General features: G+C 35.6%; 1 protein-coding gene across 1 annotated transcript in view; it reads right to left on the bottom strand.

Annotated features, from left to right (window-relative positions):
* Positions 1-24,468, bottom strand: part of RTKN2 (rhotekin 2) — a 72,326-nt gene extending 47,858 nt beyond the window's left edge. The window contains exons 1-3 of the mRNA XM_003783632.2: positions 24,409-24,468; positions 17,939-18,135; positions 275-333 (exon numbers count right to left, since the gene is read on the bottom strand). Coding sequence (XP_003783680.1) covers positions 275-333; positions 17,939-18,135; positions 24,409-24,468 — 316 coding nt within the window. The remainder of the gene's footprint in view (positions 1-274; positions 334-17,938; positions 18,136-24,408) is intronic.
* Between the last annotated feature and the right edge of the window lie 721 nt (positions 24,469-25,189).

Genomic DNA, 25,189 nt, shown 5'->3' with positions numbered 1-25,189 from the left:
ACTCTACCCAGGGGGATAGCTTGAGGCTCTGTCTCAGAAAAAAAAAAAAAAAGAAAGAAAGAAAAGAAAAAACTGCATAGCACATGTAATGTATGAAACAGTTTTCTCAAGCTGTAAAGTTCTACACGAATGTAGAGCATAATGATGAAAACTATTTTTGAATAAATATTCTGATACAGGTATGAAAAATTAAATGAAGAGAATGGAGGCAGAAAATAAAAATAAAAAATATAGAATTTATTTAGCAATATAAAATGATTTATCTATAGCATACCTGATATGGCAATCTTTCCTTTACATGCTGTTCGCTCTTTATTTTCAAAAGTCACATCACTGTCAAAACAAAAAAGTCTTATGAAGAAAGATACTTTCTAGTAAGTAATTATTTTAAGTCTTTCACAAATGCCTAAAAATAAAAAGTAAACACATATTGATGAATAATAATGACTTCCAGTTAATATAAACTATTTGACTCCAACTTTAAGATGTTTAGTCAACAGCTAGACAGTTAAGAGAAATATTTACAGCTATTCTTTTGATTTTTCATAAACTTCATGTTCCCTAGTGATTGTATACTGGTTGTTCTACAATAAAAGCCTTTTTTTGAGCACTTGCATCTGTAAACAAAATGTACAGTATTTGTTTAAGTCCCTGGAAGTATAATATCTTGGATCACTACTTTATAAATTATATTTCTAGCTTACTAGATAGTGGCCTAAAAATGTTAATAAACTTTCCAATTATGCAACTTGCTGTGCACGAGTATCTTACCCTTATAAAATCTAACAATTATCCAAAAATGTATACTCTACTACATAGGTATTTATATACAAATTAATGTCATATTTCATTTCACCTAAATTCCAAAGAATTAAGCATATACTACTAATACAACAAATTACCTAAGGTGGAAAAAGGAACGGCTCTGCAGAGAGGAAAATATTATTATGACAATAAAAAAGCTTCCAAGGAAATTCTGAGGATACGATACTTCCAAATCTGCCATTGGAATATACTAGAACCATAAAAAAACTTTCAAAATAGATATCTCCTACTACATGAAATCCCAGTCAAGTATTTCCCCAATATCCTATTTCCTAATAACCTGCATTTAGAGATTAGCACTTCATTTCTAGGGCAAAATTTCCAAGAGTATTCTTTGTATTTTTTTGTCCCTATTTAATTTGGTTAGCTAATTAACCGCCAGCTAATTTAATTAGGCACTTCAAATAAGTGATAAGATGGAAACTTTCCATTTGAATACTATTTGATTATAAGAGGGCTTCTGGAAAAAGATTGGGCAAGAGTTTGAAGTGGAAAGTATCTAATTTTCAGAAGATGACACCAACTCACTGCTTTCAGTAGGCTTGTTAAAATGACTACCTATTTATTCATTATTATGAATCCAAATTTAAAAATGAAACTTGCCTTACTTTCTACCCCCTCACTGGAGTAAACGAAACTTGTAAGTATTATAGGTGAAGTATATTCCAAATGAGCTAATTTACTGAGGTACTAAAGTTGGTAAGTTTTTATGGGACATTATAAAATTATACACTAGGTATGACTGAAATAATCTACTAGATTTAAAGCCATATATTCTCAGAATCTGATCTAATTACTTTACAGTTATACCTGGTATTTCACTAGGGGATTCACTCCATAAAAGATACAAGAATTCATTTATTAATTCAAAATAATGTTTCATTGTATCATAAATTTTAAAAAGTTCAATATTTTAAAATTTAGTCTGTCATAATGGAGAACATTACCTTGATTATTATTTAATTAATCATGGAGTAAAAAGTTAAGTTGAATAGTCTATTATATATTTTGGTGAAATCATATACTAAAAGGCCCACTAGAAATCAAATACAAACCCCAATTTTTTCAAATTGCTATAAGAATTATGAACACACTTAGTTGGAACTGGTAAGTACTATTTTTAAAAAATCCATATGAACAGTGAATAATACAAATTCTTAAAATAATTATTTCAGTGAAAAAAATACAAGGAAGCTCTTAGTAACTTAAGTATTATAAAATAGCTCATAGATATGCTAAAGTTGAGATCCAATAGGTATTACTAAACTGGATTAAATTTGAGGTTTGGGGAAGTAAATGAAATTCTGAAATACTAGAACTACCAAAAGCAAACTTGCTGAATATTTACCAAAAAAACCCAAAAAACAAAAAACAAAAAAAACCTCCCCCTTCCAAACTATTCAGTCATCTATCTGGCAGAGTATACGTTTCTCCTTTACAATTACAAATTATTTGCATAGGCATGTCCAGGACTAGTCAGCAAATTTACTACATACATTTATATTTTATATAAATCAAATTAACTATATAATATTACAGAATAATTAAATGTCTGTTAAAAAATAATAACTGAAGTATTACAGCCTCTTTTCTGAAGCTTAGATTATCTTTAATCCAAATTACTCCCAAAACTATTATTTAAGGTATTAAATGTGATGTTTTCTAATTAATCCAAATTAACAAAAAAATTGTTAAACATTATCTGTCTAATAATGTGCTACTGCAGCTAACAGTTTGCTACAGTTAAATAAATACTTGTTTGAAAATCTGCAGTATTAATGCCAATTCTGAATGCTAGAATTAGAGTCGGCCTGAGGAGAAAGCAAATAAACACAAAATTCCTCAAAGCACCCCTAAATGATAATGTGCCTTATTCATATGAACCCAGTTTACAGCATTAGTTTAGTGAGACTTGTAAATACTAATTCAAAAGAAAAATACAAACATATAAAGATAAACTTTTAATTTTATTTTATTACTTATATTTCTGCCTGTAGGTAAATAAAATGACCAACAGAGGGTGCCAATCTGCCATGTTGTCGCTCAAAAATTTGTATTAAAATTGAGTAGATATAGATTATCCCATATTACTCCAAATGGGAATTCAAAATAGCATTTCTTTGCCAAAATTAACAAGTTATAATGAGAAATAGCACAATGATGAACATATTTTAATTTTCTTAATGAAGTACTATAAGAATTCTAAATGGAATTCTATTTGAAAGCTGGTTATAAAATCCTTTACCTCTTATGCTAGCAAATGAAAACCAGAACACTCAGAAATGCTTAGCATGGAATTTTAACCTATCCTAAAACTATGTGGTATATAATCAATAACTTCATAATTATCTTAAATTGGGAAGATGAACTTTTAATTCCAAGTATGACATAACAGACTCTTTTTAAGACATCAGATACAAAGCTCAAAAGAAAACACAGTAAGTCTCTAAGTACATGTTTTATTACCAAACTACTAAGAGTACACAACTTTTACTTCTAACTTATATGGTACAATAATAATCATGCAAAACTCATTTTGGCACTATTAAAAATCACAATTATGTTGAATGACAAACATAATTAAGTCCTATAAATGATTTTGATTATTATTTTTAAAAAGCCAAATAAAGAAGTTACGGATAGATGAATTGAGTGAGACAGGGTGGGGATCGAAGATGGATGATATTATTGCTAAAACATGAGCTCCATAAACACAAATATTGTATTGGTCTATTTTGTTCAGTGCCTGGTACACAGCTCAGTACATTCTAAAACTGTGTCCCCAACCTCTAAGCCATGCACCAGGTTAAGTACCCTTCTGTTGCCTGTTAGGAACCAGGCTACACAGCAGGTAGTGAGAGGGGGTTGGGCATGCACACAGTAGGAGGTGAGTGGCAGGTGGGTCAGTGAAGCTTCATCTGTATTTGTAGCTGCTCGCCATCACTAGACTGCATCACTGCCTGAGCTCAGCTTACTAGAAGGCAGTGGCATTAGATTCTCATAGGAGTGAAACCCTACTGCAAACTGCACATGCAAGAGATCTAGGTTGTGTGCTCCTTATTCTCTAATGCCTAATGATCTGAGGTATAGCTGAGCTCCTAATGCTAGCATTGGGGAGCAGCTGCAAATACATAGACTCTCATTAGCAAAGGTCTGAATACACAGAGATCATAAGAAATCAAATGCTTGCAGACTCATATCAAAACTATCTCCAATCCATGGAGAAATTACCTTCCATCAAACTAGTCCCTTGTGCCAAAAAGGTTGGGGACTGCTGTAAAGAACTCAATGAATGTTGGGGGACTACTGAGTGGAATATAAAAAGGATATGATCGTTTTGATGGAAAGGCAGTAGATTTAGACTCTTACATCTTAGATTTGGATTTCACTCATCTTTTGTCCATATGAGTTGCTGTCTTAGCTTCAGCATCCTTATCCATAAAATGGGGAAAACATCTATCTCACAGAGCTATTAAATGAATTAACATTTCAAATGTATTCTATGTCATTCTTCAAAATGTTATACAAATACAAGAATTACTTTCTCAGTATTTTTTATTTTTAGCCTCAGTAGTTAGCTTGGGGCTTATGTAGAAGAGGCATTAAACCATTGGTTAAAGTGATCAAACCATCACTTACCAGGTCCTATAAAATACTTGTAGCCCTCTAAATGAGATTTTCTTTACACATCCTACAAAAGCCTTCAGATCAACAGGAAAGCAGATAAAATCACCTAAGCCTATACCAACTGACACATTTTAATTTACATGTAAATGGAAAAACTAACATCTAAAACCATCAAAGCTAGCTTGGCCTTTGGCAATTAAAGAGCTAGGTAGGCCCTGCAAAACACAAGAAATATCTTAGGATCTGTTTTAGAAGAAGAGAAAATGTGGATACCACAGCACTGGTTCCTAGGGAGTTAAAAGGCTCTAAAAGTACTCTGGTTCAAAGTCAAGTCTTGGAAGAGGTGTCGTTTGGAGGCTTGGCTGTGGAGAAAAAGAAGGAAGAAAGCAAATGAAGTTTAAAAATCTTAAGAAACAAATCAGTACCAAAGAAGAGAAAATCAACCTAAGTGCCCATTAACGGATAAGTGAATTAAGACAGTGTGGCCTACAGACACACTCCATGGAGTGTACTAAGTAATAAGACAGACTGCGATCATGTCTTTTGTAGCAACCTGTATGGAAGTGGCCATTATCCTAAGTGATGTAACCCAGGAACAGAAGAAAAAAGGCACATGCTCTCTCACTCATAAGCAAGCATAAAACTAAACTATAGGAGTTAAACTATGGCTACACGAGGGCAAACAGAGTCATATAATGGACAACAGAAACTTAAAGTCAGGGGGAAGGTAGAGGATGGGAGATGAAAATTACCTGTGAGGTACCACTACCTGGGTGATGAAAACACCAAAAGCCCAGACTCTACCACTATATGAAGTCTGAAAATTAAGTTCAAGAACTTAGAAAAAAACTCTACATACCTCCCTCTAAATATCACTACGGCCTCCCTTGAAGTATATACCTTGCTCATCCAGTGACCCGTTGTGATTGGTATTCAGCAATAAAGTATGTAAGCACTTTTTCCAGGATGAGTTCACAAACTTAATTGTCAAACTCTATACAACAGCTCTGATGGGGATTCCAGAAAGAGTTCCAAGTTGCTTTATAGGGTGGACTAGGCACTGGCATCAGTGCATAACTTTCCAAAGACACGACCATGGCGATATTCAGTGATGGGGTATATAGCACTTTATGTAGGAAGAATTCGTGAACTTAACTGTCTGACCTTGTATAATACATGTGTTTACATGTAATAGAATTCAACTAGGACTCCCTAAACCTAAATCTGAATGTGTCAAAAAAAAAATTTGAGGGGCTAAGGTGTAGCTAAAATACACACCTATAAATTCCAAGGGATTATCAATTAAAGAGTTCTATAGACTTGCACTATTCAGGAAGATATAAATATTGGTCATTTTTTGAATCTGTAAGTTAAATATTATGGTAAATACAAAAGTAACAGAAAAAGTGGGCTTATCTGTATTTTCTGATTTTTCTATGTGTTTATTACTTAGTAAAAAGAAATCAACCAATATCCCAAAAGACAACATTTATTAAAGAAACTGTATATTTCACACTTCCAATAATAGAAAACATTCTTGAACTAAGAAACCAAGTACAATAGTCCTCCCTTATTCATGATTTCATTTTCCATAGTTTCAGTTATCCACAGTAAATTGTGGTCTGAAAATATTAAGTAAAAATTCCAAAAATAAACAATTTGTAAGATTTAAATTGTGTGCCATTCTGCATAGCATGGTGAAATCTTGCATTGCCTCACAGTATGTAAATCATCCCTTTATCCAATGTATCTACACAGTATATGTTACCCACCCATTAATAGTTGTTTAGGTTATTAGATTGACTCTCAAAGTATCACAGTGCCTATGTCCAACATCAACAGTAACCTGTAACATTCACCTCACTTCAATTCAATGAAGGCATTTTATCATCTCATCATCTCACAAGAAGGGTAAGTATACTAAAATAAGATTTTTGAAAGAGAAGACCACATTCATGTAACTTTTATTACACTATATTGTTATTAACTCTTCTACTTGTTAATTGCTTACTATACCTAATTTATAAATTAAACTTTATCATAGGTATGTATGTATAGGAAAAAACATATTACCTTTTAGGGTTCAGTATTAGCTGCAGTTTCAAGCATCCACTGGGACTCTTAGAACATAGTCTCCACAGATAAGGGGGGACTAACGTAAGCCCTCCTAGCAACCTCCCACTCTTCATCACTCAGCTCAGAAAAATCCTACATATTTCATTAGAGACAAAAAAGGACTCCAATATTCACAGAAAACTAGAATCAAAACTCTTCAGCTGATAAAAATACCAATCTCACCCCCACAAAATATAAAAAACAAAAACTATCACAATATTACAAAATGAATTAAGTGCAGTTAAACAAATGATCGCAAATATGAAAGAACCTGAAATCTAAAACCTCACACTAGTAAAGAATAAACAATATGTAGATACATAAAGAGAAGAAAGAAAGAAAACGGAAAAAAAATCATTTCTGAAATGAACATTAAAATATAAGGTATTCAAGGATGAATAGACGTGAAAGTACATTAAAGGACATAGTGGATGGGAATGAAAAGAACCAAAAAAAATATGAAATGAAGTATTAAGATCAAAAAGTTATAAACACAGAACACAGGTAAAGAAGATCCAATGTATGTGTAATTAAAGTTCGTATGTAAGAAAAACAAAATAATGAGATACAATGCTTTATTCAGTAAACCTGGAAAACTTTCTGAAGATAAAAGAACTAAATCTACATATTAAAAGGGCCCTTAATGAGCCAAATGCTCAGCCTTATACATATCCTAGTAAAATATTTGATAATCAGATTTTTAAAGAAAGAAAACCACTATCAGTCTCCAGGAGCAAAATCATCAAGAAACCAAGAAAAGAACGTGTTAGCTAAGGACTGTGTAACTAGCCGAGTTGCCCTTTAAGTAACAACACTGAAGAATGATACATAAAACATGTGAGAACATGAAGACAACTACACTCATGTTGAAGAGTCTACTAGCTGATCATCTTTTTCCAAAAGAGATGATTTTGGAAAGTACAATAAAAGTACAAATACCAAACATTACACATATTTAAGTCCAGATCAAAGATTAAAACAAAGGTGAAGATGTAAGGTAAATATTATCCATTCTACCAAAGTAGAAATAACAACACAACTTGAAAATGTAGAAAAGGAGGTCAGCATCTGTGGCTCAAAGGAGTAGGACACCAGCCCCATATGCTGGAAGTGGCAGGTTCAAACCCAGCCCGGGCCAAAAAAAAAAAAAAAAAATGTAGAAAAGTAAGGAGGAAAACAAAGTAAGCTAACTGATATATAACTCAATATAGATAATAAGAAACAAAATAATAACACTTAAAACAGAAAAACAAAACAAAAGAAGCCTAAGTAAGAAAAAATATGAACTAAAGGCATTATAAAGTTATCAATATATAAACTTTTTGTTGTTGTTGTTGCACTTTGGCTGGGGCCGGGTTCAAACCCACCACTCTTGGTATCTGGGGCCGGCACCCTACTCACTGAGCCACAGGTGCTGCCCTAGTATATAAACTTTTTATATAAAATTACAGTAACTATAGAACTCTTCCAAAATTAAGAAAAAGAACAAAGAAAATCGATCACATAGTAAAAGACTCAGTTAACATAAAAGAATACGGCTGGCTGAAATAAGATATATTGGTTAAATTAGTAAATATAAATGAATTTAGTTCCTCCATTCACATTGGTTTATAATATAAAACCCAACTGTAACAGGAATAATACAAGAAAAACACCTTCAAAGGTGATTCCACAAGGCTGAAAACAAAGAGCTGAGTAAAGATATATCAAACAAAGAGCTGAATAAAGATAAATGGAACAAATGCAAGTAAGAATGTGATCTTATCATCAAAGTAGAATTCACATCCAAAAGCATTAACTGAGACAACAAAGGGAAAAAAGTACACTGTTTTATAACTCTAAATGCTGCACCTGACAATGAATATATTAATAGCACCTAATGTACCAAATGTTACATCTTTATAAAGCCGAAAGTACAGAAGACATGAGGATAAAGACAGCAAACTCTAAATAAAGAAAAAAATTTAACCTATTTCAGTACAAGACAGTTCAAGTGGTCAAAAAGTTAAATAAGTGTACAGAAGACCTTAAAAACAGTTATTAACCCGGACCTGTGAACACATATGATGAATTTCATACTCCAATAAAAACAACTTCAAAAGTATAACTTCAAAAGCCAATGAAACAAAGGGGACCTTATCAAGTCATAAAGAAAACCTTAAGATACTCCACAAAGTAGAAAAACTAAAAATTATTTGATCAAGATGTAACTAAACAAATTCCTCTTTTGATAATGGCAGGAGTGGTTCATATATATAGTGGTTCATATTAGAGAACTCCTACAGAAAATAGCTTAAAAATCTAGAAAAATTATTTTAAAAAACTATCTGAAGAGATTGGCAAGACACCAAAAGCAGGCAGAAAATAAGAAAAGACTGAACATTGGAAAAAGGGAATGGTGGAATGCACTTATCAATGAAAAGTAAAAAATAACTGATACATGTTATAATATACATTTTACCATATGATGAATCTCAAAAGCACTGAATGGAAAAAAGAAGCCTCAATTTATACTAAGTTCTAGAACATGCAAAAAATCAGAACAGCAGCTGCTTCTTGAGGTTGGAATAGAGGCAGTGACTACCAGTTGGGAACTGGGAAAGGGCACAAGGAAACATGATATATCAAAAAAATGTAATTAATTCAAAGAGAAAAAAAGTGAATAACCCCATTTATGAAATTAATAACATGTTTGGTCTACTTTGTCAAATATCACTTGGTCATAACTATACAGTATTATTTATGGGTTCTCTATTCTGTTCCATTGGTCTATATCTCTACCTTTATACTGGTACCATGCTGTTTTGATTACTATAGCTTTGAAGTCAGGTAACATGCTGACTCTGGATTTGTTCTTTTTGGTTACAATTGCTTAGTTATTTGGGCTCTTTTGTAGTTCCATATAAAGCACAGAATTATTTTTTCTAGATCTGTAAAATATGATTTAGCATTTAGATGGGAATTACATTGAATCTGTAAATAACTTTGGGCAGTTTGGACCATTTAGATGATGAGTCTTTGGAGAGTTAGATGATGTTGATTCTTCTGAGCTGAGAGCATAGCATGTTTTTCCATTTGTTTGTGTCATCTGTGATTTCTTTCATCAACGTTTTGTAGTTCTCCTTGTAGAGATCTTTCACCTCTCTGGTTAAGTATATGCCTAGGAATTTTATTTTCTTTATGGCTACTGTAAGTGATATTGAGTTCTTTTTTTTTTCTTTAAATTGAGACAGAGCCTCATTTTGTCACCCTCAGTAGAGTGCCATGGCATCATAGCTCACAGCAACCTCAAACTCTTGGGCTCAAGAGATTCTCTTTCTTCAGCCTCCCTAGTAGCTTGGACTATAGGTGCCTGCCACAATAATCTGCTATTTTTTGTTTGTTTAGTAGGCCAGGGCCAGGTTCAAACCCACCAGCCCCAGAGCACATGGCTGGCACCCTAACCACTCAGCTATGGGCACCTTGTCTTGGTATTGAGTTCTTGATTTGACTCTTAGCTTGACTGTTATTAATGTACAGAAATGCTACTGATTTGAATACATTGACTTTGTAACCTGAGACTTTGCTGAATTTATTAACTCTAGGAGACTTTTGGTGGAGTCTTAAAGATTTTCTAGATATGAGATCATACCACTGGCAACAGGGATACTTGACCTCCTCTTACCCAAGTTCTTTTTCTCTTCCTGCTTGCTTTAGCTAGGACGTCCAGTTTTATGTTGAATGTAGTGATAATAGTAAACCATCCTGTCTTGTTCCAGTTGTTAAGGGGAATGCTTTCAACTTTCTTCCATTCAGTATAAAGTAAACTAAAGTCATATATGGCTTTATTATTTTGAGGTCTAGTTTGTTGAGGGTTTTTATCATGAAAGGATACTGGATTTCACTGAATGCTTTTTCTGCCTCTATTGAGATGGTCATATGGTCCTTGTTTCCACTTCTGTTTATGTGGTGAATCACATTTATTTATGTGTGAACACTGAGCCATCCTTGCATTCCTGGGATGAAACCACTTGATCATGGCATATTATCTTTTTGCTGCGCTACTGAATTAGTTTGCCAGTATTTTGTTGAGTATTTTTGCATCTACGCTCATAAGGGATATTTATCTATTGTTTTCTTTTTTTGTTGTATCCTTTCCTGGGTTTGGTATCAGGGTGACACTGGCTTTGCAGAACGAGTTAGGGAAGATTCCCCACCTTCTTGATGTGATGAACAGATTTAATAGAATAAGTGCCAGTTTTTGTAGGTCTGGTAGGATACAATTCCATCTAGTCTTGGCTTTCTGTTGCTGTTATTGGGAGATGTCTTGACTACTCTTTTAATCTTGCTATTAGTGGTCTGGTCAAAATTTCTATTTCTTCCTATCTCAGGTCTGGGAAGTTATGTCTTTATAAGAATGTATCTATTTCCTCCATGTTTTCTAAAATAGTATTTGGAATTACATCATAAAAAATAACATGGACTGGTAGAGGGATGGATATAAGATGAGCAAATAAATATAAAATCCTATAATATATCACCATGGCAGCTTGTAGTAGTAGAACATACAGAGGATTTGGAAGTATGGGGTGAGGGAAGTGGGATACATGGGTTTTTAAGTCACCTGGATTCAGTTCCCAGGTACATATTGTGTCCTAGAAATAAATATCTAATATTTCTATTAGAAAGACCAGTTTCCAAGTCCTTAATAAAGAGATTCATACCTTTCTGTTTCTAATGTGACATTTGTGAAGATCTTAGCACAATAACTAGAAACGCTGTCAGTTAATACCAAAGAACTTCCTAGCATACATTCTTGAATCTTGCGTCCTCCTTCCTTTTCATCTTTGGCTTCATTTCATCTTTAGCCTCAACAAAATACATCTCTTCATATTGCTCTTAGATAGTTCATGCCCATCTTTCACCCCAAGGTTTTATTTTACTGTTCTTTTTTCTTGGAATGCTGTTTTCCTCCTATTTACCCACTTCAACTCTATCCACCCTACATGATCCAGAAAAGCTAGACCCAATTCGCCCACTATATCTTAATTCTACCACTTCATACTAATTTGTCTCTGCAAAGTCTATATTTTTTTTTTTTTTTAGACAGAGCCTCAAGCTGTCCCCCTGGGTAGAGTGCCGCGGCATCTCAGCTCACAACAACCTCCAACTCCTGGGCTCAAGTGAGTCTCCTGCCTCCACCTCCCAAGTAGCTGGGACCACAGGCGCCCGCCACAACGCCCGGCTATTTTTTGGTTGCAGCCGTCATTGTTGTTTGGCGGGTCCGGGCTGGGGATTCGAACCCACCACCTTAGGTGTACATGGCTGGCGCCTTAGCCGGGTGAGCTATAGGCGCCTAGCCCCAAAGTCTATATTTATTGTTCATATTAACTTGTTGACATTTTATCATTAAAATTTTAAGGAAGGTAAGACTAGTGTTCTCATTAACATGCTATTTATTTTAACTGTGACAGCAATATAAACACAGAGCATTCTTCTACCTTAAGGACTAGCCAAACTAAGTAACAGAGAGATGAATCTCTAAAGGCAAAACATTTACTGAATATATATATGTGTGTGTGTATGTGTGCTTATATTTAAACAAATTCTATTCTTTTAATAGACACCCAAGCATGATGCTTAGTAAGTATTACACAAATAGTTGATATCTGGTAAGTACAGGAGAACCTCCATAGTTGACCACCTCTCTACACTGACCACCTCCTTAAGTTAACCTAATTTTCAAGTATTTGATTAACTAAACAAATGACAATTTCCATTAATTTCTTCAAGCAACACAAAAACTATCATCAGACTCAATCTTCAATTCAATTTGATGTAATAAGAAAGTACTATAATGTCCAGTTATATTTGACCAGTGACCTCAGGTTTTATCTATACATATAACATGAACTGACAAATAAAAAGAATCCACATAGAATATATAAGATTTTAATTCCAAAAATAGTTCAACAATTAAGGGAAATTCTGTTTTCATATGAATAATAAACACAAGTATGTGAATAGCAACAAAGATATTTTCATCTTTCAAAGACAATCAGTAAAGAAACTAAAAATCAGACATTTTCATTAAGATCCCAGATATTTTTTCCCTATCTTTGCTATAAAAAATTAACAGGCATTAGGTTTATTTGCAATTTTTATAAATCAGCCACTTCAAAAAGGTCATGTTGCTGAATTAAGAAAATGGTACATTCACAATTCATTATAAATATTTAAAAAGCATTAAATATAGAGGCCAATATAGGTCCCAGAAGACTATTTCAGATATTCTGAGAAACAATATTGAACGCTTAATCCCACACTTGCTAAAATCAGTGCTTCTTATACCTCTCTACTGATAGAGCCAGCCCCTCTTCACAAAATATCTGGTGGGAACACAAACTAATATATTCCTTTTGGAAAGATGTTTAGAGAACACTTATAGATCTAAAAATAGACCTGCCATTCAATCCTATAATTCCTCTACTAGGTATATATCCAAAAGACCAAAAATCACATTATAACAAAGATATATGTACCAGAATGTTTACTGCAGCCCAATTCATAATTGCTAAGTCATGAAAGAAGCCCAAGTGCCCATCAACCCATGAATGGATGAATAAATTGTGGTATATGTACACCATGGAATATTATGCAGCCTTAAAGAAAGATGGATACTTTACCTCTTACATGTTTACATGGATGGAGCTGGGACATATTCTTCTTAGCAAAGTTACCTCAAGAATGGAAGAAAAAGTATCCAATGTACTCAGTCTTACTATGAAACCAATTTATAACTTTCATATGAAAGCTATAACCCAATTATAGCCCAAGAAGAAGGGGAAAAGGGAGAAGGAGGGGAGGGGAGAGGATGGGTCGAGGGAGAGTAATTAGTGGAACCACATCTACAGTGCATCTTACAAGAGTACATGGGAGATTCACTAAGTGTATAATATAAATGTCTTCACACAATAACTAAGAAAATGCCGTGAAGGCTATGTTAATCAGTTTGATGACACTATTTCAAATTGTATGTAAAACCAGCACATTGTACTCCCTGACTGCATTAATGAACACAGCTATAATTAAAAAAATATCCTAATACAGGCTAAGAAGGAACATATATCCTCGGGAGTAGAAACATACAGCCCCCAAACACTCCACAATTCTAAATCTCTTGTACTTAATCTCAAAATGTAATGCTCTTAAGATAAGCCTTATTTATTCTATGTCTTTGCATACCTCTTGATACATAACCATGTACTCTCAGTAATGTGACCCAGACTGAAAGGCACTGACTTAAACCAATGTTTGTCTATCTGAAAAATATTTTCCTAAATTATAGTACTGGAATAATTTCATTTTATAATGCCTAGGGCACAGAGAAATGAAAACTACTGATATTTGTTGAGTAGTAAGTATGTAGAAGGCATTAAATTTTGTTTTTATATTTAAAAAAACTCAATTTCCAGAATTTAAATATTGTCATGCCTATTATAAGAAGGAACTGAGACACACAAAAATTAAAATAGCTATCCTGGGATAATATAGTTAGTAAGTTTGGCTACTTTATACCCAGTTCTCTACTACATCACAACTTCATCAATATTTTATTTTTATAGAAATTTCCTACTCTGACCTTACTTTTCAAGAATTTAACAGAGGTACACTATGATTAGCCCAACAGCCACTACTGTCCAAAAAGAAACTCTTGACTTGTTCTAGAGCTGTAAGACTAATCAATAATGGGGGGTGTAAGACTGTTTATATTTAAAAAAAACACAAAATATAGCCATTAAATTTAGCCAATTCCTAGGTCCTAGTAACATTTGGCACTGCAAATAGGATAGGCTATACATTTCATACACAATTTCATATACAACTGTATATCTAACCCAAAAGGGCAGCGGGAGGTAACAGAGGGAACACAGGACCAAAAATTACACAGAAAAGTCCTAATTTTCATTAGCTTCCATCACTAGTTGCATGACCCTGAGTAAGTCACTTGCCTCTCTAGGACTTTTATTTACCATATGAAGGTAGGTGCTAGCATGTTTTTAAGTTTCCTTCCATTCATAAGGTTTTATATTTTTATAATTTTGCAGGGGGTTTTTTGGCCAGGGCTGGGTTTGAACCCACCACCTCCGGTATATGGGGCCAGCACCCTACTCCTTTGAGCCATAGGCACCGCCTTATATTTTTATAATTTTGCTGCCCATTCATTTCTCTTTTGTGCTTAAATTTCCATTACTCTCAATTAGTATATTTTTACAAGCATTATCTCAAGTAATTTTTTAATCAGAATATGTATATACTCAACTATCAGTCTTGTTCTTTTCTTCTTAAAATACTCCTTCAGTCCTTGCTCTCGAACCATTTTCATCTTACAATCACGTTGAACATAACAAAACTGCCCAATAAAAACTGCTGCATAATGGTAAGTTCACTCTAAGCTCTACTGTCCAAATGCTTATTGATGACAGCTACTACTTCATTGTATTTGTTTTTTAAAATGTTTGATGATTTCAACAATAACAAAAAAAGTCCTAGACCAGATGGCTTCACACAAGAATTCTATCAAATCTTCAAAGAGCTTGTACCTATACTGCAGAACCTACTTCAAACACTGAGAAGGAAGCTTCCCCAACACATTTTATGAAGCAAATATCACCCTGATACCCAAGCCAGGAAAGGACATAAGTAAAAATAAGAACTACAGACCAGTTTCACTAAGAAGTATCAATGCAAAAATATTCAATAACATATTAACTAATAGATGACAACCATACATTAAAAAAATTATATATCATGAGCAAATCAAACATCTGCAAACCCATAAATGCAATTCACCATATCAACAGAAGCAAAACAAAGACCACATGATCCTCTTAATAGATGCAGAAAGAGCATTTGATAAAATTCAACACCTTTTCTAACAAGAACACTTAATATAGGCATAGGTGACACATTTCTTAAACTGACTGAACGTATCTATGACAAACCCACAGCTAATATCACACTGAATGGAGTAAAACTGAAATCTTTTCCACTTAGAACTGGAACCATACAAGATTGTCCTCTACTGGCATTAGTATTCAACATAGTGCTGAAAGTTCTAGCCAATGTAATCAGGTAGGATATTAAGGGCATCCAAATGGGGTAGAGGAGGTTAAACACTCTCTTTTTGCCAATGATATAATCTTATACCTAGAAAACCCCAGAGACTCAACCATAAGACTCTGGGAAATAATCAAGATTCAGTAACATTTCAGGGTGCAAAGGCAATGTCCACAAATTAGTAGCCTTCATATATGCCAATAACAATCAAGATGAGAAGCTAATCAAGGACACAATACCCTTCACAGTAGATTCAAAGAAAATGAATACCTGGGAATATACCTCGTAAAAGAGGTGAAAATGAATACCTCTCTACAAAGAGTTATAAAACCTTAAGAAAAGAAACAGTAGAAGACACTAACAAATCCAAGAACATATTATGCTATTGGCTGGAATGGAAGAATCAACACTGTTAAAATGTCTATATTATCCAAAGCAACCTGCAGATTCAATGCAATCCCTATTAAAATACCAACATCATACTTTGAAGAACTGGAAAAAATACTTTCTTGTTTTGTATAGAACCAAAAAAAAACCTGTATAGCCAAGCCTATTCTTAGTAATAAAAATAATGCCAGGGTGGTGCCTGTGGCTCAAAGGAGTAGGGCACCAGCCCCATATGCCAGAGGTGGTGGGTTCAAACCCAGCCCTGGCCAAAAAACTGCAAAAAAAAAAAAACCACAAAAAAACACCACCAAAGGCATCACTTTATCAGACTTTCGGCTGTACTACAAGTCCACAATGATCAAAATAGCATAATGACACAAAAAGAGAGACATAAACATATGAAACAGAATAGAAAACTAAGAGATGAAGCCAGTCTTTCATTGCCATTTGATCTCTGATAAGCCAGACAAAGGCATACACCAACACTGAGGAAAAGAATCCCCATTCAATAAATGGTGCTGGAAGAACTGGATAACTACATGTAGAAGACAAGCTGGACTCATATCTTTCACCACTTACAAAAATTGACTCAAAATGGATAAAGGATTTAAATCTAAGATGTGAAATGATAAAAATCCTAGAAGAAAGTGTGGGAAAAACTCTTGAGGATGTTGGCCTGAGGAAAGATTTTATGAAGAAGACTTCAGTGGCAATCGTAACAATATCAAAAGTAAGCAAATGGGACTTCATTAAGCTGAAAAGCTTCTGCACAGCTAAGGACTCAGCAATTAAAGCAAATAGACAACCTTCAGAATGGGAAAAGGTATTTGCATGCTATAAATCTGACAAAGGGTTGATAACCAGAATCTATAGAGAACTCAAATGAATCAACAACAACAACAAAAAAAGCCAATAATCCCATCTATCACTGAGCAAGAGATGAACAGCACTTTTCTGAGGAAGACAGACGAATGGCTAACAAACATAATGAAAAATGATCATTGTCCCTAACATTAAGAGAAATACAAATCAAAACCAGCCTGAGACATCACCTAACCCTAGTGAGGACAGCCCACATCATAAAGTCCCAAAGTTGCAGATGCTGGCACAGATATGGAGGGAAGAGAACACTTTTACAGTATTGGTGGGGCCTGCAAAATAATAAGACCTCTTTAGAAAGTACAGAGAATCCTCAAAGAGTTCAAGTTAGACCTTCCATTTGATCCTGCAAACCCATTACTAGCCATCTACCCAGAAGAAAAAAAATCATTTTATTATAAGGACATTTGCACTCGACTGTTTATTGTAGCTCAATTTACAATTACTAAGATGTGGAAAAAACCTAAATGCGTACCAATCCAGAAATGGATTAACAAGCTGTGGTATACGTATGCCATTGAATACTATTCAGCCATAAAAAGATGGGAGACTTTACATCTTTTGTATTAACCTGGATGGAGTTAAAACACATTTTTCTTAGTAAAGCATCACGGGCATGGAAAAGCAAGTATCCAATGTATTCATACAAATATGAAGCCAGTAGATGGTCATACATGCCTGCATAAGAGAAAAACTCAATCCAATTCAAGTTGGGGGTAGGGGGAATGAGGGAGAGGAGAGGGGAATTAGTGTGCTCCCACTTAATAGGCATAATGTAAGGGTATATGTCATATCTCTTGGGTATGGGACAAAACTACAAGAAGAATGCCACCTAACAAACGCAAACATTATAGCCTAGTTGTTTGTACCCTCCCATTAGCCTAAAATTAAAATACATAAATAAATAAAATAAAATGTTTGATTTGACGCATGTATTTAAGCTTAAATTATATTTAACGCAAATATTTAAGTGTATTAAAAGCCATAGATAAACTGTGCTACTAACCATCTTCCAGTCTGATTTGTAATTTGCTCTTCTGATTTTTGTAGCTCCAATGTATAAGCCATTATCCGTGCACTGCACACCATGAGATTCTTAACTGCATGTAAAATCTGGTCTTTTTGAGTGCTCAGAGAAAGAAGTTTCCATATTCCCTCTCGTATTCGAATTTCTAAGTCTATTTTTTCTTGAATGCTGCAGCCCTAGAAAAAAGAGAAAAGGATTCTAAAAATACAGCAAATATTTAGAATTACATTTTTTTATCCCCAATAGATGAAAAATGTACGGAATATCATTATATCCTATACCATATTGGAAAAGCAACACAGGTTTAATATACAATACTATAAAAATATAGCTTTTGAAAATACTCTGCAAAATCTTAATTTTTGCTTTATTAGGAAATCTTTAAAATCTACTGGATAAACAATATAGAAACGAAGGTAAGAAACATTGTGTTCTCACCATAACTACTAGGTTTAATAGTGTCCCCAAATTCACATCTATCAAGAACCTCAGAATGTACCCTTACTTGGGTATATGGTTTTATAATGTAATTAGGTAAAATGAGAACATACAGATTAGAGTGGGCCCTAAATCCAAAAACTTGTGTCTTTAAAGGAAGGTCACATGAAGACACAGAGAGACACATAAAGAGAAAATGTCATGTGAAGACAGACTAAGCCTATAAAGTAAGGAATACCAAGGATTGATGGCAATAAATAAACAGAATTTAGAAAAGGCAAGGAAGGATTCATCCCTGATGCCTTCAGAGGGAGCACGGCCCTGCTAATATCTTGATTGCAGACATCTGACCACCAGAACTATGAGACAATAAATTTCTGTGGTTTTAAGCCACCCAGTCTTGATCATTTGTTATAGCAGCCCTAGAAGACATAGGAATTCTGACAATTAAGTTTGTGAACTCATCCGAGAGAAAATGATATATACTTCATTGCTAAATATCACTATGGTCACCTTCAAAGTACTTTCCTCAAGAAGCTATGTACCAATGCCAGGGCCTAGTCCACCCTTCAAAGCAATTTTGGAACTCTTTTTTTGAAATGGCCATCAAAACTGTCATCATATTATCCTTGAGGTCCTGAATATCATCTAAATGTCTTCCTTTGAACATTTCCTTTATATTTGGGTAAAGAAAAAAGTCACTGGGAGTCAGATCAGGTGAGTAAGGAGAGTGTTCCAATACAATTATTTGTTTACTGGCTAAAAACTCCCTCACAGACAGAGCTGTGAGTTGGTGCACTGCTGTGATGTAAGAGTCATGAGTGATTGGCCAAGATTTTCAGTGAAGATTTTCTTGTTTCTCTATCAATGTTTACTTGGTCTACTACACTTCTCACATTTAGCCAACAATTTTGATGCACAAAATGAATTGATAAATTTTTACAATATTTTTGTCAGTTCTGCCTGTTACTGGATGCCCTCATCTCTTTTCATTAGTGACTCTTTCTCTCCCCTCAGAAAAATGTTCAATCCATTTGCACACTACCATTTTCTTCATGACATTATCCCCATAAACTTGGACTAATATGTCCCTGATTTCACTTCCACTCTTGCCAAGTTTAACAAGAAAATTTAATGTTTTTATGTTTGTTCATGGCTCTAATTCAAGCTGACATTCTTGTGCCAGCACACAAAAACAGACAACAACACTCAGCAAGACACCATCATGGGTTGACACACACGCGGCTGTGAGATGCTGATGTACATGTTTATCAAACCTTACCATTTGTACAGTACTGTCAAGGCATGTGCACAGTGGCAAGTTTGTGAACTTAACTGCCAGACCTCATACAATAACTCATCTAAACAATATACCACACACGTATAAGTTACATTATGGCATGGCAAGACATGGTTGATGACACTGAATTAATTAATAAGGAAAAATTTTCTGAAAGATCAGATGCTGAGTAAAGGAACCAAGGTTTAGGAGCAGTAGGTAAGGGAGAACATAACAAGCTACTTGTCATGGTAAATGGTATAAATGAAATATCAGAAGCAAGAAAATGAAAGCACTGTACTTGGAAAATGTCAGAAGACTTAGCTACCTGAAACAGGGATTTAGAATATAGTTCTGGACATTATTATTTATTTTAGTTTTAAGATTCACCATGAAACTACTGAATATTTTAGTTTTGAAAGTCTTTTATTTCATATAATAATCATATTATGGCCTGCTTCTATTAACACAAGTTTCATATGGATCATTAAATTTTAGCTTGTATGGTAAAAAATCAACACAATAATTTACCAAAATATAAATTAAAAAATGTGAATGGAATCTAATAACAAAATTTCCGGTTATTAACAAAATTTCCGGTTATTAAAAAGACAATCTTTTTAAAAAGAAAAGACAATGAAAGTTAGAAGAACTAATAGTCTATGAAGATTATCCAAAATGAGAAAACACAGTAGACAATTTAACTTGACTGTACAAATCAATCAACTGTACTATTCACACAAGACAACAGATCTGTTTAATTACCTTCTGTAAGTACATCATGTAATTACCACATAAAACCCTTCTCTTATAGTGTTGTAACTCAAAACCAGCATACTATATAAATGCAGTCATTTGATGGTTGTCCTTTATACATGACTGAATTTTAACAACTCCATTTCATCTTCTTATAATTTGTCAACCCCAAAGTAAATTCTTCTGTAAGGTCATTAGCAATTAATTATAATAATTGTCTATGTGACCCATATGTCTAGAGAAATAAACTCTAGCAGACTGGTTAGTATTGGAGTATGAACACAGAGCAACTTAAAGCTGGGATGAATAGCTTTACCCCACAAGGCAAATATAAACAAATACCTTCTGGTGCCACTAAATTCAATTTTGCTTTTTGAATGCTACAAGGAGGGAGTCAGTTGATCCATCAGAGAGGTTCTCAATGCTGGCTGCACATTAGAATATTCTGAGGCAGAGAGGAAGGGCCTTATAAAAGTACCTAACCCTGTGATCTACCCTAAGCCAATTATGATCTCTAGAGGTGGGGCTCAGCATTTTTAAAAAGCTCTCTTATTTTTTAATGCATAGTTAGGATAAACACTACAAGACTGAAATTCCACAGCAATCTTGAAAGTTGCAACAACATTAAGGAACCAGCAGGTGGCCACAGCCACATTAAAGAATGAGTTTGGGCTTCTAGGGTTTCCATCCTATAAACAAAGATAATCTTCTCTCCATCACTTAAAGAATGACTCCATAAAATTACAGAGGCTCGGGAAAAAAATGGAGAAAGGAAAGGTAAAGTCAGAGTTTTTAAAAAAAAATTTATCATTGTAAAGATTAAAGATGGTGTAAGATTAAATTAAAATTCATTAAGAAAATAAGGTGTGTCTTACAGATATTACTATTAGAATTTTACTCTTTAGAGCTGGGGTCAGCAAACTACAGCCTGACTGGCACCTGTGTTTGTAAATGAAGTAATGCTGGAGCACAGCCACACCCATTTGTATTGTCTTCGGCTGCTTTAAAGCTACAACAGCAATTGACAACTTCAACAGAGACTGAATGACCCACAAAGCTGAAAATATTTTCTATCTGGCCCTTGACAGAAATGGTTTGCTGACTCCTAACTCAGCCAAATTAACATGCATAGTAAACTTTTACTCTTTCCCTTGCTGAGGCAGGTCTCAGGCAAACGTCAATTAAGTGGATCTGAAGGGCTGATCCAAGCAGGATGAATTGTTAAGTGTGTATATGGTTTTGAATGTTGCATACAATTTCTTTTAGTACATATCTAAACTTTACAAGCAGAAAACACTTCTTTGTCAAGCAAAACTCTAGCTTTAGCCTCGAACAGGTTTATGGAACCAAAGGATTTGTGTTAACAAGGGTACAGAGTGCACTGAGAGTAAGAGCTGAGGGCTAGTGCTTTCTACAGTGAGAGGAATCAACCTGTAACAAGGGCACACCACTGAACATTCAATAGTGATGTCTACTGATGTCAAAGAGGAACAGTAAGGAGCTAAAGTCATCAATGTTGCTACCTTAGCTATAATAGCTTGGCCAGGTAGCGTCAAGGACCAATGGCAAAAGCATGTCTCCCTGTATCCCTTTCCTCTTAAGAGTGTCTGAATGTAAGTCAAGAAGAACAGAGACTGGGGCAGAGCCCTCCTATTTCTCCTTCAATTTTCTGAATAAAGGTTTGACTGTAATCAAGTCAAATAGAAGCCTATGTCACTGATCCCCTAAGTGCTTAAAAGCCATGCAGATAAAAGTAATTGACAAAGCTACAAATGAAATAAACAAAGACACCTTAAAAGTAGCAATCTAAAACTAGATAATGTAGAAAACAGAAACCTCTAGCTTTTAAGAGTTAGACTAGTAGAAACAAAATGCAAGGAAAATGACTTCGTTGTTCGTATTAAGAACTGACTAAAAAAATAAATTGAAGTTGAAATGCTGGTAAAATAACTATAGTAGTCCACAGAGAAACTGTCATCCACCTAATAGATATAATTTAAGGTGTGTTATCTAAAAGACAAAGGTGAAGATGAAGAAAAAGATCTCAGAAGAGTATATACAGTATGATCTCATTTTTCTAAAAGAAACTATGTATTTTATGAATTATTTCTGTACATCAAAAAAGTCTAGAAATTATTAACAGTGGCCATTCTAGGAAATTGAATTGGAAAGCAAACCCTTAAATTCCTATTTCTGTATACAACTAACCTTTTTGCAAAGATGGTAGTACTTCTTGTATTTTTATTAAAATGTCAAAAGTTTAAACATTTGTAAGAAAAGGCAGGTGACTGGCCCAACTACTCAGATGAATAGGACAAGAGGTAATAACAAGAACAGTCAACTCCCAAGCCACTCTGAATTCCAGGCCCTGTGTGTTATGTACTTTAGAGAAGTTCTCAAATTCCAACAACTTTCTGGGATACGCACTACACCCATTCTACAACCGTAGAAACTGAGACTTGGAAAAGACAGGTAACTTATTCGAGGCTGAGAAACAAGCAGAGTTGGATATGACCTGAATCTGACTCCAAAGCCAACGTTCTATACTGTGAGGAGTCACACAGGACTCCAAGGTTTCAGGAGAGGTGTGTCTGATAGTGTATGATCACCTCAAAAATCTTTGGCCTTATCTCTATTAGATGGCAGCTTCATTCATATCAAAGGAAGTACACCAAATAAAAATTCAGTGTTAGTTAAGTATAAAATTTTCTTACTGACCCTCAATATTCCTATTAGGTTGCAATCTATTACAATTTTGTGATTTTTTGCCAAGATCCAAATAAAAGAAGTTGATACCGTATTTCAGTTATTTTGACTTGGTATCTTTATTTACATATCTTTAACATTTATTTTCATTCCATGCAGTTAAACTTCTTTCATGTCTTTTCTTATCATTCCTAAATACTAGTGCAGCACTCAACTCAATGGGGCCTTGCATTTTCTTTGCACGAGGCTAGTTCTTCAAACCTAGTAGTTTTCTGTTTTCAGCACAATTCAAAAAAAATTACTGACAAAGGCACTGGTATACTGGACTTCTTTTCTGGAATGAATCTTACTGTCTTGCTTTACTTGTCACTGTATCATTGAAGATTTCCTAACAATTTTATATCTGCTGAGGAAATTCCAGATTTCTAAACAAAGACTAAGTGGCTCCATAGGAAACTGCAAATATTCCACCCATTTTGACCCACAAAACTGGTCATTTCATTTCATGTGGCTTAATCTACTTCAGAAGTAGGTAAAAGAAGGCGGGGATTAAAAGGAAAGTAAAGAGCTTGAAGACATCAGAGTTTTCTTTTAAGACCCTAAAGTTATGGTTGAGAGAGGAAAATATAACAGTTCAGTAAGAAGTAATGTTGTCTATGAAAAGCAAAAAGGTTTCTAACTGACATTTTCCATGACTTAAAAGTATACAACAAACTTCTATTCAAAATGTCCTCTCTCTTTTCCTTCCAATTACTTGGGAAAGAATCCATTATCAAAGCTTCAAGTTTTTTTTATCAGTTCAGAGGTTGCAGTTTGCCTTTCCACCCCGCCCCTCGCAACAGTTTATGTTGTCTGTAGACATAACTGTACTTTACATTTAATCTAGAAGTAAGTCGACTGTCCTCCACGGCCTCGCAGGCTTCCTTGGAAAGCCATTCCCCCCCTCCCCCGCATCACTTACACTTGCAAAAAGACTGGCGTCCAAACCCCGGGCTGGGGAGGGTAGCACATAGGTGCGCCCGCAAATGTGCGGCGGGACTCTGGCATCGCTTTCCCATTTCGGGCCTCAGTTTCCTCCCGAAGAAATGAGAGGTGCATGTGTCCGAGACCTTTAGGGCCCCAAGAGTGCAGCCCCCTGGTTCCTCCCTTTGTTTCTGGCCATGGCTGAATTCGAGACGCAGAGGGGAGGCTTTCCAGACAGCTAGACACAACCAAGGGAGAAAAGAAGCCGAGGCCCATCTCCGTCCACGCCGGGCCCCTCCTCACTCACCTGCTGGGTGGGAAGCCCGGCCTGGGCGAGCTCGGGCCCCCTCAGGGTCTGCCCCTCCATCTCCAGCGCCAACAGGCAAGCCGTCGCTACTCCTCCAAAGGGAAGATTTGAAAAGCCCGCCTCTGGCCGTCGCCGCGGAGGACGCCAACCGCCCGGCAGTACCAAGTCCCGGCCGCAGGGGAAGGGGCGCCGGGGACGCCGAGCCGGCGCGCGCACGCGCAGTGAGCGCCTGGGACCGCGGCCACGGCCGCCGCCGGAAGGGTGCGAGACCCGCGTCTCGGTGCCGGCGGGCGGGAGGTGGGGCGCTCCCGGCGGACTTAAGGCCCGGACCGAGATGTGGGCGGGGCGGCGGGGGCGGCGTCTGCGGCTGTCGCACCTGACCGGCGACCGGGCGCCGGCGTAGCCTGATGGGTTTTATGACACACCCTTTGCTCTGTGAACCTTCCGTCTGCGTCCCTCCAAGGCCCTCTAAAGTGTTTAGGAGGTGGACAGACTCTAAGCTGCAGTCCCTGCACCCCCACAGACAACTCAGAAACACACCGTGTCACTAGGAGCCCACCGTGTTGCCCCCAGAGAACCAAGTGACATTGCTTTCAAGCGTTCACTCCTCTCACACAGCACAGCCTCGTCACCCAGAGATCTTAGCTTTGTTAATCAGGTTCGTAGAACATCGTGTCAGGCATATCACAAGGTCTTGTCTTGTGTTTTGTAATCCCAGATGCTCCCTATCCACCTACTCTGTACTTTCTGGCAAAGGACGCCTTTCATATTTCTTTTCCTT

This window comes from Otolemur garnettii, unplaced genomic scaffold (assembly GCF_000181295.1).
Source record: "Otolemur garnettii isolate 467f Iridium unplaced genomic scaffold, OtoGar3 scaffold00008, whole genome shotgun sequence".
Classification (NCBI taxonomy): Eukaryota; Metazoa; Chordata; class Mammalia; order Primates; family Galagidae; genus Otolemur; species Otolemur garnettii.
This window is presented reverse-complemented; position numbering and strand designations above follow the sequence as displayed.